Here is a 12,988-nt window from a genome sequence, read left to right as displayed (position 1 = left end):
CAATGACTTTTTGGGCTGTAGTCAGGGAAATTTCTAAACATTGGAATATTTCTCTAGAAATTCGATAAAAATAAAACATTTCATATGAGATACACATGAAACAATTTTAATTCCACTATATATTCGTTTTCTTCACTAGTTAGGCCAGATTTTTCATTGTAGTTAATGTCATCTTTTACTTTCCTTTTTTTTTTAACTCGCCGGGTCAGCAAAATAATTCTCCAGAGCAGTCTAAAACTATTGATCTGCCATTAGCTATTGAGCAGATGTTTGTGAATTCGTGTTTTCTGAATTTTATGAAACCTATCTCATTTGCGAGCTATTCTTTCCATTAATGTTTGATTTTGCATTTGTCTCACAGGGTTCTTAGTATTTGTGATTGGGCCTCAGTTTTATTTATAATTTTTCTTTCTTCGTCCAATCGACTAAAATTTTTACCATTTTAGAATACTGTATTTTGAAATTTTTCTACATTCTGAAAAATCGCGCTGTCTCTCAATCTAATCTTACTCACCTAATCATCGAATAAAAATATACTTTGCAGTTCTATGCATATCTGAATTTAACTCATCCTATTGTGTTAGTTTCTAATTTATAGTAGCTATAGTATAGCTACGAGAATGAATATAAAATCAAGCTTGCAGTAGAAAAAAACTTGAAGCTCCACTTATATCCGAATGAAGTTATGAATCAGATAGGACCCTAAGATGCAGAGAAGCAAGGTTGAAGTTGGCCATTTCAATCAGTTCTTACGAGTCCAGATATTTAAGAATTGGTCGGAATCTGTAACTCGTATTTCCCAGCATAGGGGCTAATGCAGTAATCAAGCAATTTTCATCTCAAAATTAAACAGTTTAATGTTTACGAGTACCATCATTTGTTGTCCTAATCAAATGAAAATCTTGATAAAAAATTTTTTTTTTAGTATTATTGTATAACATGCAACTTTTGAGTGGTATCATAGTGTATCAGTTTGATGTTTTAGAAAATATTCGGTTATTTGATGTTGTAGGAACCCTGTATTGTGTTTTCTAACAGTTCTGATCCTCTCAATATCCTACTGCTTCTATTTTTTTTAAACAGCTGCCATTTTGATTTTAAACTTTTACTTCACTCAGGAATGCCTGTGAAAATTGTGAATGTCGAAGAAACGAGCCGTCGCGAAGAAAGTGAGTTCGATACCGATGAGCAAGAGCAGTTTGATCAACCAATGGTCATAGAAGATGATGATGATCAATCAGTGGTCAAAGAAGATGATGATGATCAATCAGTGGTCAAAGAAGATGATGATGATCAATCAGTGGTCAAAGAAGATGATGATGATCAATCAGTGGTCAAAGAAGATGATCAATCAGTGGTCAAAGAAGATTATCAATCAGTGGTCAAAGAAGATTATCAATCAGTGGTCAAAGAAGATTATCAATCAGTGGTCAAAGAAGATTATCAATCAGTGGTCAAAGATGATCAATCAGTGGTCAAAGATGATCAGCCAGTGGTCAAAGATGATCAGCCAGTGGTCAAAGAAGATGATGATCAGCCAGCCACCATAGAAGATGATGATCAGCCAGCCACCATAGAAGATGATGATCAGCCAGCGACCATAGAAGATGATGATCAGCCAGCGACCATAGAAGATGAGGGTGATCAACCAATGGTCGAAGGTGATGATACTTATGCCGGTGATAAGAATGGAGATCGCACTGACGTGTACCTGGGTCAGTAAATACGCTAATTTTAGGTTATTAAGGTTTAAAGCATACATGCTCAACCCATGGCCCGCGAGCCGAACGTAGTCCTCGGAGTCGTCTGATGTGGCACGTGACCTCAATACTATATATATGCAGAGTTGCCAACTGCTACGAATTGAATATACTGCTGCTTCTGTAGTTTCTACGGATGGCCGCAATGAACTACGGAGCTACGGGAGACACTCAATGCTACGGAAATCGGTTCAAAAAATTCGGGTCTTTGAGTTTCTTGTGCTGTTTTACTTATTTTTATTATTATTTTTATAAAATTGCATCGATCTTTACTGTAACGATGAATTCGTATACGCATGTGAGAGAGTTCGAGAGAAGACAAACTCGGGGCCGATCTGTTTTGTCTATGCGCGGAAGGCAATCTCTAAAGCCGCGTAAAAACTTTTTTCCGTCAAAACCGCCCCGCGCTGTCGGCTAAAAACAGGTTTTTGAATGGTTCAGCGCGGTGGGTCCGGATCCGGCTTCATTTGCGTAGTGCATGGTCGAGTTCGCAATACGACTCACGACAGCGCTTTACATCGAGCGTGATTGGCTGACTGCTTCTGGAGGAGTCAAATGCTTCGTGCGCCGCGCGTTTCACCGATCTTCTCTTCATTTTTGTTGTATTTTCTTTCCCTTCCCTTCAAACCGGAACATGCAGACGACAGAATAGCTGATGCCAGGGCCATATAATTATGCCGTCCTGAGCTGATGCGCCACGCTAGGGAAACACAAACGTGTAGCGTGATTATGTAACACGTTTCTGCCGATGTGAACTGATCTAGTTCGGTTTACGCGGCGCAAAAAGCATACTCCTAGGAAAACCCGGCTTTGAAAATTTGGTCAGCGTAAACTTGACCAAACGTTGAGGTGATCCCAAGAATTTCCTCACTCCTCTGCCCTTTCCCAAATTCAGGCGTATCTGGTTTGAACCAAGGAGGTAATATGGAGCCATGTTACCTCTATGACCGGGGTCTTGTGACCCCGCCGATAATTTTTAGGAAATAACAGAAAAACTTTAAAAGACAGCTAAATAAATAAATCGATGAAGAAAAAAATTTCAGAATTAGCGAGAGAAATAATTTCAGAACTATTCAAATCAGTTTTAGAATCAGTAAAAAAAAAATGTATCAAAATGAATTTCAGAATTGGTAAAATAAATGATTTCAGAACAAGTAAAAATTTTCAGTTATTTGGGGGGGGCTGTGTTTGATCTGAGCTGTTAAGAACAACACTACTCATTAATTACATTAGGTTCTTTGAATGTTGTATTCTTTCGTTCTGTTTAATTTCGTTCGGGTTCAATTATGAATACCGCCATTTGACTTGGGTGTGGTGACTCGCGGGCTTCATAGGAAGTTCGCGCATTTGGCCCTCAATGTCAGAAAGATTTGAAGACCCCCCCTCACCCTCCGTGCTCTGTAGTTCGTACATGCTTAGTTTTTAAGTGAAAAGTAATGAATTTATCTGGTTTTTTTCACGTATTGTGTCCGTTTTTAATATTAGAACGAGACGGGGCTGAAGAAGATGCAAGAAAAATCGAATCGAAGAACTCGGCGATTAAACCACAGGAAGATACAATGTGCAAAGCGAATACTGGTGAGTGAATTTCTCAACACACTTTTACATCTTCAGCCTGTTATTTTCGAGCACCGTGGGTGCTCGATGCTTGTTAATCCTAACTCTGTGCTCACCTCGGGATGAGGGAACATCGTCACCCTAATTAATCCCATTCAGTGGTGGGTTTTTGTTTAACTTTACTGGAAAGCCCAGAAAAGTTTCTGGACATACCGCTGAGTCGGATGAGGCGGAATTATTGTTTTGACTCCCTTTGGCTGCACAAATTTCGCCGCCCTTTCTCCATCCTGGTAAAATTTTCTTGATCACCTATTCCTCGAATTTGCCACCCTTCCGAACTTGCGGCCCTGGGATAACGCTAGCTTGCCCCACCACACTCAGGGCCGCAACTAGCGGGGAGAAGGCGGATCTGGTGCCCTGGGCTCTGGACCAGAAGAGGCACAAATTTCACCCTTTAACTTCTCCTTCAACATTACAATGGGGCGCCAAAATGCTTGCTCGTCCCGGCTTAGGAAATGTAATGTAGAAGAAGCAGTTGAAGGGTGACTTCGGCGATCTCTCTGGTCCAGGATCCCGAGCACCAGACCCGCCTGCTCCTTTCAGTTAAGGCTCTAAATATGCCAGTGTATCGGTGGTAGTATTCCGATGCTGCTGAGTGTGAACGGTGTTCGCGCCTCGAAAAATGGTGAAGACCACCAAAGTCTACATAAGTGATCATTTTCCCCATATGTATTTATTCATTTTTTTTAATTGTAATTTTCTTTTTTTATTATTTTGTCAGCTGCACCAAAAAAATCGATGGATGAAGACATTTCAGGTGAGCGTTTTTTTTTTACTCAATACCGTATTCATTGTTAAGCTTAACCCAGGGCCATCCATCTTAACGCATGGGCTCACCAGGGCACGGCGGGGGAACTCAAGTGCATTAAGGGCTTCGTAATATAGTAAACTTCGATTAACCGTCGCCGTCCGGACCAGGGCTGTGACGAATAACCGTGTAGACGGATAACAGAAATCTCTTTATAAATATGTACAGTAACGTGATTTCACTGCGGCCTTGGTACGAAAATTAAAATAAAATTATTTAAAAGTGAATAATACATACATATTGTATTTAATTTTACAAAACGATCAATATAAACTTCAATATAAAGTCAGCCCAGGCAGTGGCGACATTAAAAGTAGTGTCCTTTATGTTGTATCTCTTCCAAAATTCTTTGACAGTCATCTGATCATCATCAGATTAAAGTACCCTTCGAAAAAGCTTTTCTGTAACGTCGCTTCATATTTTCAATTATGCCCTGGTCCATAGGCTGGATAAGTGGAGTTGTATTCGGTGGGAGAAAGAGGCATGTTATTTTGCCATCACCAAACTAACTTTTGAGTTCACAGGGGAGGCATTGTCCATTAACAGCAGTGCTTCCTGCGGCAATAAATTTTCGGCCATATAAGCTTTAACTTGAGACACGAAAACACTGTGGAGCCATTCTGAAAAGATTGTTTGGTACATCCAAGAACTTGTTTTTTGGTTATAATAGTTTACAGGCAATGCGTTCATACTTAAACTTTTGGAAGCACGTGGTTTTCTTGATTTACCAATTACAAGCAGGAGTAATCTATGATTGCCGGTGGCATTTGCACAGACCATGACAGTGACCCGATATTTTCGGACCTTAAAACCTGGTGCTTTTTTTTTCCTTATTTTTTTTAGACCATGACGGATAACAGAAGCTGACGGTTACACGAGTAATGAGGTTTTTCACCACGATTTTTGAACACAATATAATTCAAAGGTGCTCTCACCAGACTCGGGACTATGGACGTTGTTTTCGGGAATCCGATTCTCGGGGTTCGGAGTCGCCCCTCCCAAAATCAAAACTTTTGGGAGGGAGAAGAATCGGTATCTAAAAATTCTTATGTTGTCATAGAATTCTGTACAAGTCCCGTTGTAACGAATACTGTTATAGGGAAAATCTCCTTTTAACGAACACTTTCTAATTCCCCCAGATAAGTTTTCATAGGAACAATGCAAAAACCTGGAATTACTTTATAACGAAATTTTTTTATAACGAAGTGATTTCGCCGGTATCTTGGAGTTCGTTATAACAGGATTCGACTGTACTACAGTCTACCCTCGTTATAACGACACACCACCCCATCATTCCGTCGGAAACGGACGTGACATCGAGTAGTCGGTATATCGATAGGAAAACGGCATAGTCGATATACGGAAATATTCGGGACTTTTCCTAATCTATCGCAATGAAACAGTCATTGTAACGTGGGGTTGTTATAACGAGCGTCGAGGGTATAATGCTGAAGAATAAGAAAAAATATAAAAACCCAAGGAAATGCAAATTAAACATATTAAAGTAATGAATTTCTAATGAATGAAATAAATAATTGCAGAATTTATTGAAATTCAGAATTAATGAAAAATATTTCCAGAAGGAATGAAAGAAAAGTTCCAGTGATTAATGATAAATCAAAGTGAATGAAAGAAATATTTTTTAGAATTAATGAAAGAAATATTTTTCAGAATTAATGAAAGAAATATTTTTTAGAATTAATGAAAGAAATATTTTTTAGAATTAATGAATAAAATATTTCAGAATTAATGAAAGGTATAATTTTAGAAGTAATGCAAATTCAGAATTAATGAAAGGTACATGTTGGGATAAATCGAGAAGCTATCCATACTTAGAATAAGACAACCATAAGTATTCTTTATGGACATTGTATAGTATTTTATCATGTGTATATATTGATTATAATTTTTGTTAATTGCATTTTTAATTGGGTTGCTATATTTTTGAAATATATGACATCCATATTTTTATGGGCATCTTTTTCTCAGCCACCTCGTTGGGCATTTTGCCTGTTGTGGCGTTGTATTTGTATTTGTATAATTTTAGAAGTAATGCAAATTCAGAATTAATGAGAGGAATAATTTCATAAGTAATGCAAATTCAGAATTAATGAGAGGAATAATTTCATAAGTAATGCAAATTCAGAATTAATGAAAGGAATAATTTCAGAAGTAATGCAAATTCAGAATTGATGAGAGGAATAATTTCAGACATTCATTGGTGAAGGCTTTCTTTACCCCACGACCACCTAGATAACTAGGGCTAATTTAGGAGGTCGTGTTTACCCTGAGCCGACTCTGATATAATTATCGAATGAAGTATATACGTTATTAAAAGTAGTTCCAGGTACATGATGCAGACCTGCCAACTCTCACGATTTAGGCGGGAGACCGGATTTTTCATCCTTCCTCCCGCTCTCCGGATTTGTTAAAATTTCTCCGGATTTTGGCAGAAAATTAGCTTTCACGTTGCCGTAGCGTCAATGATTACCGCCGTCGTTAGGGAAAACACCCATAGAGGACAGCCGTGGTCATTTCCATCGAGCAGCCTTAAAAAAAGTCTCTGTGACCGCATTTAAGCAACTGGCAAAGACGCGACTTCGTTTTCGTAGCGTTTATCGGCAATCATTTATCGGGGGGGGGGGGAGCCCTTGGTTGCCGAAATTACTGTATAATCGTTATTGTATTCCATTAACAGCCTTTTTCGTCGGCAACGTTGTAATTTGAGGTTTTTTTTTTTGGTTTCTTCAGATTAATATTCAAAAGAAAATATAAAACTTTAAGCTGTGTGAGAGCTGGGAGGAGGGAGGGTGTCCCCCCTCGGGAGAATCTCCGGATTTCTGGATTTCAAAAGTTAGCACGTCTGTGATTGGTAATTATTTTCCAGTGACGTCACCTGCCGCAATCAATTTCGCTCTGCCTCGTGAATGGGAATCACGGATCAAGAGATCGCGGATGTTTTTTCCTCATTAGAGAGCCGTCCTAATTCCAACATCGAATTTGTTTGTTATACAACATGTCGCCGGTTGCAAATTTGTGCACATGGCTGAATGTTTATTGTTTTTCCCCCGCTCTTCATGTTGGCGCGAGGTATTCACGCACAATTTCGTGGCGATAATGTTTCGACGGACCAGCGTGATCTGATTTGTTTATGAAAGATTGCAATTGACCTAGGTTTGTAGTCTTTCAACATTCCACCCCCCTTCCGAATTATGAAGAATAACAACAAAATTACATTCTACTTGTAATTAGAAATAATCGATGAGTATATTTTTATAATGTACGAGTGGAAATTTTATAGTTTACCCGATTTCGATGCAAGACTTCCTTTTTCAGACTGACAGTGATGATTGCAATGAGTGAAGTTATTTTTTTCCCAATGAAAAAAGAGGCTTAATTTACTCTGTTAATGAAAGGGTTTATTTGTAATCTTATTGGGAATTCATGAAATCATTTTTTTATTTAAACAAACCTTACCTCTATTTTTGAAATGCATTTGGGCTAGTTTTTGCGAGGTTATAAAAGTATGCACCGAGAGTTAACTCATATAATTGCTGGACAGGATTGTCTTAACAGCAACATGGAGTCCCCCGGATGAGAGAGAGAGGTGATGTTTTAGGTTCTCTCTGCTTAGCTTCAGAGCGAAGCATCTAGATCTCACTAGTTCAACTTGATTGGTTTGTGGTGTGCACACTGCAGATATTAATACTTGCTTTATATTCCAGAACATACATACTCAATCCATGTCCTGTGGACCAAATGTGGCCCTTGGAGTCATCTGGTGTTGCCCGCTACAAATAAGCAAACCACTGAAGTGGCCCACGAAAGACTATTAGATGACTTTAGTGGTCCTTGTCACATTTTCAGATTGTTTAAGCTGCCAACTGTTTATCCAGATTGCTCAAGCGACCCCAAGCACATTTCCGAATCGCTTTAGCAACATGCAGTAGGTCCTACACAAAACAGATCAAAAGTTGCAGTCGTGAACGCTGGAATCTTAAAGGTCAAAATACCTACCTACCGATTTCTACACTGGCTATTGAAAAACAAATGTTATAGCAGGACAATCTTGGGAAGAATTTTGAGAAAACGCTAGCCTAGGAAATTTGCAATGTAAAAACCTTAGCCAGCTGAGGACTGATATGTGGATTTACATAAAGTTTAGTGTGATGATCAATTCAAGTTGGGGCTTTTGATGATTTTATTTTGGTTGTTTTTCCAGATCTTTTCGAAATGGCCACTGTTCCTGATGAATGTGCACCAGTTGGCGGGTTTGTGCCTTTAGATTTCACAGATGTAAGTAAAGTTATTTTTATTGTACTCAGATAGTTATTTATCTGGCTTTTAACTGTGTATCTTATCACAAGCATCCTTTTTATTCTAAATCATGATAATAAGTTGTTGTTCTGGGTCTCTAATTCTCCCCCTTCCCCGCTTAGACCTGTTATTATCCCATGCTGTACGAGATAATATAAAAATTTTATACACTTTTGGCATGATAAATATTGTGAAAGCAAAGTTTGGTTACTCTTATCGGGCACCAAGACCTAAGGTTGAAATCCTCTCCTTGCGCAACCTGACATATAATGTAGGCGATGAAAAACTTTCTTACTACTCACCTGTTTTTTCTCTTTTCCATCCTCAAAGGCACAGTAATAATTCACTATACTAGAATAATCCGAAGGACATTCACGCGGCTATACATTCATGGAACTGAACTGCGGTACACTGGTAGTACCCAATGAAAAAAATCGTAAAATGAAATTTACTGGAAAAATAAATTCCGCATGGTTAGAAGAAGTCGTGAAGCCTGGGCCAAACATAAACAGTATAACACCTGTGTTCCAGATAATTTTTCTCACACAAGTCATATAGAGGTAACAAAATTCAGGATTTCACAGATTTATTCAGAACAGCTATTTAGCTACATGTATTCACATACAACAGTTTGACAACACGCTGAACAGAGAGTCTGACATGTGGCTTCTCATATGTGTGCTAGAGAACTCTTAACTCGATTTGTCGTCCCCTTAGTTCTATTCTGGCAGCTCTTTCATGCAGGCCAGGAAATGTTTCAAGAACATTCTCCCATATTCTTGTGAAATTCTTTCCTCTGCCATCATTATGTCCCCAAATTACTGGAACTGTCACCAAACTTGCCAAGTTTGTGGTTAATTTGGCATGATTTACAGAGAAATGCATTGACCACTATTTACAAGTGAAAAAGGACATAATAAATTATAAATAAGGACTACTTATATAATTTTTGTAAAAACTGTAAACATGATGGAAAAGAACAGGTGCTGAAATGTCACTGCAAGCAGAATATGCAGCAGCACTGCCACGTGATGAAAGCAAAATTACACAGAGTTCAACCCCAGATATAGTAAATATTAAAAAATGAATATATAAGAAATGCAGCTGCCTACAGCATTGCAAATGTATTGGAATATTTGTGAATCAATGATAGTAGGGCCCAGCTTTGCGAACCATCATTATTGTCAACTTAATGCACCTGAACTGTGTTTGAATTAAATTAGAAAAACTGCTATTGTTGTCACGCCAGTATTATTGTTGTTATTATTTTAATGATGCCTTTCATCAATTGAGGGGAAGTTCACAGGTCCCACTTTTAGGGTTCCTTGATGAATCCCATTGTTTTTTGTTGCTTTAGCATTCTAAAATTTGCCAGTAAGCTGAAATTATTTCTGAATTAAGGAAAATTCATATTTGGTGAAAGAAAATGATTTCTGAAGTAATGAAAATCCATATTTGATGAAAGAATAATTCACAATAGACAAAAGTATGGGCCTGTCAGCCATCCTTTGCGATTTCACTGTACATAGGTAGAGATAGACGTGAAAGTTTGGGGGAGGCACGATGATGATGATGTCAATTCATATATACACATATACATTAGATCAGTAGACTCCACCTTTTGACACTCTGGGATCTCCTCACTGTATAAGTGTATATTACATTAAATCCTGGTGAGTCTGAGCACTATTTTGAAATTCTAAATACAGCAGTATAACTTCATGGCCCGTGGGCTTCACGAAAGTTTTAATTTGGCCCACAATGTCTGAAGGTTGAAGGCCCCCTTATCTAAATTATACTCGATTTCATCCCATGTATTACTCTCAGTATTCTTGTCTTTAGTTCCACAAGTTTGGTTAAATGTGGGGTGTAAACTTGTTCTCTAAGATATCCTCCACAAAAAGAAATCAATAAAAATTAAATCTAAAAGCTGAGGTCGTGCAAAACTTTCTTTGAACTGTAATAACAGAGTTTGTTTCAAAATACCAAGCTACACAGTTCATTTTTTCACGGAGTGAAACTATTTCCAGAATGATGCTATTGGAAGGCGATATTTTCCGATTGCATTCCATTGTATGCGGCAAATAGCTGGAAACAATCATGGCAAAATTCAAAACAGCTCATTTCTGGATCATGAAGAATAAGGTTGATAAATGTCATTTATCTGTTGTGCTATCTACAATGTTTATGGCATGTTGTTTTGATACAGCACAATCTGTGGATAAAATTCCAAACTAATTTTTGATGTATCAAAAAAAGAAAACTCAATCAATTGCCGATAATTATTTTAGTGCATACTTCACTTTTTATGCCTATTGGTTGTTTTTTTTTATAATTAATTTTCAAAATGTATCATGGACTTCTTCCCACCCTGTATATTGACCATTATACATGTGTAATTCTTATTTTATATTTCAGCTGAGTGAATTCACTTTCATCTGTGGTGAGAAATCACCAGCCAAACTTCCATCAGCCAATGTACCACCTTCCACTATCCCTGTTCATGTATCTTCTTGTGTTTATGGAAATATCTCTAATGACGAACAGAACTGGGCAAGTGCTTTGGTAAGATATTTTTTTGTATCGAACACCAAAAGTTCACTTCAGAAGGAGAGTTCAACAAGTTTGGTATGACACGTATGTCATACCACCTCTGACAATAAAGTTCGGTGAATAGTCCTGTAACATTAACGTAGATGAAATGTTAACGAAAGTTACCTTACTGTCCTTCGAAATTGTCACCTCCCATTACTATGCACCGCTGAGATCTCCTATACATGTCCTGGAAACTTTGCAAGAAGTCTTCTTTTGGGGTGGAGTTCAAAAGCCTTGTTTCGTTGGATGTCAGGAATATCGTCAAATCTCTTTCCTTTCAAAGCGAGTTTGAGTCGTGGGAATAGGAAGAAGTCTGGAGGATTGAGATCTGGTGAGTATGGTGGATGTTCAATTTGCACCACCCCTTTTGTTGTCAGGAACTGTTTGACGATATTGGCTGTGTGAGGGCGAGCATTGTCGTGAACAAGAAACCATGAACTTTGTTGTGCGTATTGAGGTCGTACCCTGTGTAGACGTTTCATGAAACAGGTCAAAATTTTAATGTAGCTTGCAGCATTCATCGTCGTTCTCTCAGGTAGAAATTCCTTGTGGATTTTCCTGTTCTCAGTTAAGAACCAACGCACTAAACAAGCGCTTTGTAAAACAAGTCTTTCACGGAACACAAACGTCGCTCAACTGAACAACGGTGGGAGCAGATGGTCAACACCTGCCGCTACGCATGTGCAGCGTTTTGCTTTGCCAGTGTTGCCAGATCGGCCGTTCTGACTTCATTCACAAAACTTTATTGCCAGAGGTTGTATATTGATATTGTATGATATATTTATATTCACATAATTCGATATTCTATGAATATTTTTTTCAAATTTGTCTGCCCATATATTTTTTTCTGCCAAAGTCACAATGAAATATATTTTTTATAAAAATCCATTTGATATTCTTGCATCACTCATGCTGATATTTCTTAGAATAAAAATTTCAGACGACCTTAGTGTTTTTCTTGATGATTATTCATGCTTACCTTGATATTATTGGACAATTTAGCTGAATCCAGATTCTGGAGAGACTTTGGATGAGAATAGTTCAGCAACAACTATTGAAATTGATGTTGAAGATGAAATGAAGGAAGTAAGTATAGAAGTGAATGGATGTATTGTATATTTTTCTTACATATAGCCATAAACCCAAATTTAATTTATACAAAAATTGTATGTTGGGGATTGTATCATATCATTCACGAGTTCTTTGTTACATTTTATGATGTTCTTCTCATTTGTCATGTCATTTTATTAATCAGAATTTGACAACTGTGATTAGATAAATGCTATAAAATTTATAAAATGTATGAATAAATCTAACTGAGCAAAATTTTATTAATCTTCTGTCGTGTGCAATATCATAATCGCTTAATTCATGCGCAATGTGCTTGATGGACACACATCCAAAAGGCAATAAACGCCCAATTAATTTAACTTCCACCCTGTGGGCCAAATGTGGCCTGCGAAAGGTATTCCAGTAAAAAGCATCAATATACACAAACACTATTTATATTTCCATACTCATTATATATCCATGATAAATTATGAGAAATTTGAAATTCTCACAACATAAATTTACTAAATAACCAAACATATTTGACCTTAGTTGCAGCCTCTCTAATTTCTGCTTTGCCCTTGGCCCTTCACGTCAAAATGGGGGTTCTGGACAAATGTGTGTTTTGGAAATATTAAAAGGGCTCAAACTCAATATTTGTATAGGTATCATCCATTGTATAGGTATCATCCAGATGGTGACATGTATTAGATGGAGAGGAGGCTCGGGCTTATTAGCCCAATACAAGTTTTCACCTATGGTCCTGGATATGGATAATCAACTATTTTTGTTAATCAAATTATTAATTACATTTTCTGTACGTCTACACCATTCAAAAATA

General features: G+C 37.6%; 1 protein-coding gene across 1 annotated transcript in view; it reads left to right on the top strand.

The window, feature by feature from the left end:
* The first annotated feature begins 7,181 nt into the window (after positions 1 to 7,181).
* LOC149070922 (uncharacterized) overlaps positions 7,182 to 12,988 on the top strand; it is a 57,778-nt gene continuing 51,971 nt past the window's right edge. Inside the window, exons 1-4 of the mRNA XM_089248544.1 lie at positions 7,182 to 7,359; positions 8,408 to 8,481; positions 10,921 to 11,067; positions 12,100 to 12,183. Of these exons, the coding sequence (XP_089104670.1) occupies positions 8,419 to 8,481; positions 10,921 to 11,067; positions 12,100 to 12,183 (294 nt within the window). The 5' untranslated portion in view covers positions 7,182 to 7,359; positions 8,408 to 8,418. The remainder of the gene's footprint in view (positions 7,360 to 8,407; positions 8,482 to 10,920; positions 11,068 to 12,099; positions 12,184 to 12,988) is intronic.

This window comes from Pholcus phalangioides, unplaced genomic scaffold (genome assembly GCF_987345545.1).
Source record: "Pholcus phalangioides strain wild (caught in Gottingen) unplaced genomic scaffold, Ppha-v1.0 ptg000020l_1, whole genome shotgun sequence".
NCBI classification, from domain to species: domain Eukaryota; kingdom Metazoa; phylum Arthropoda; class Arachnida; order Araneae; family Pholcidae; genus Pholcus; species Pholcus phalangioides.
Note: the sequence above shows the minus strand (reverse complement) of the source record. Positions and strands in the feature narration are given on the sequence as shown.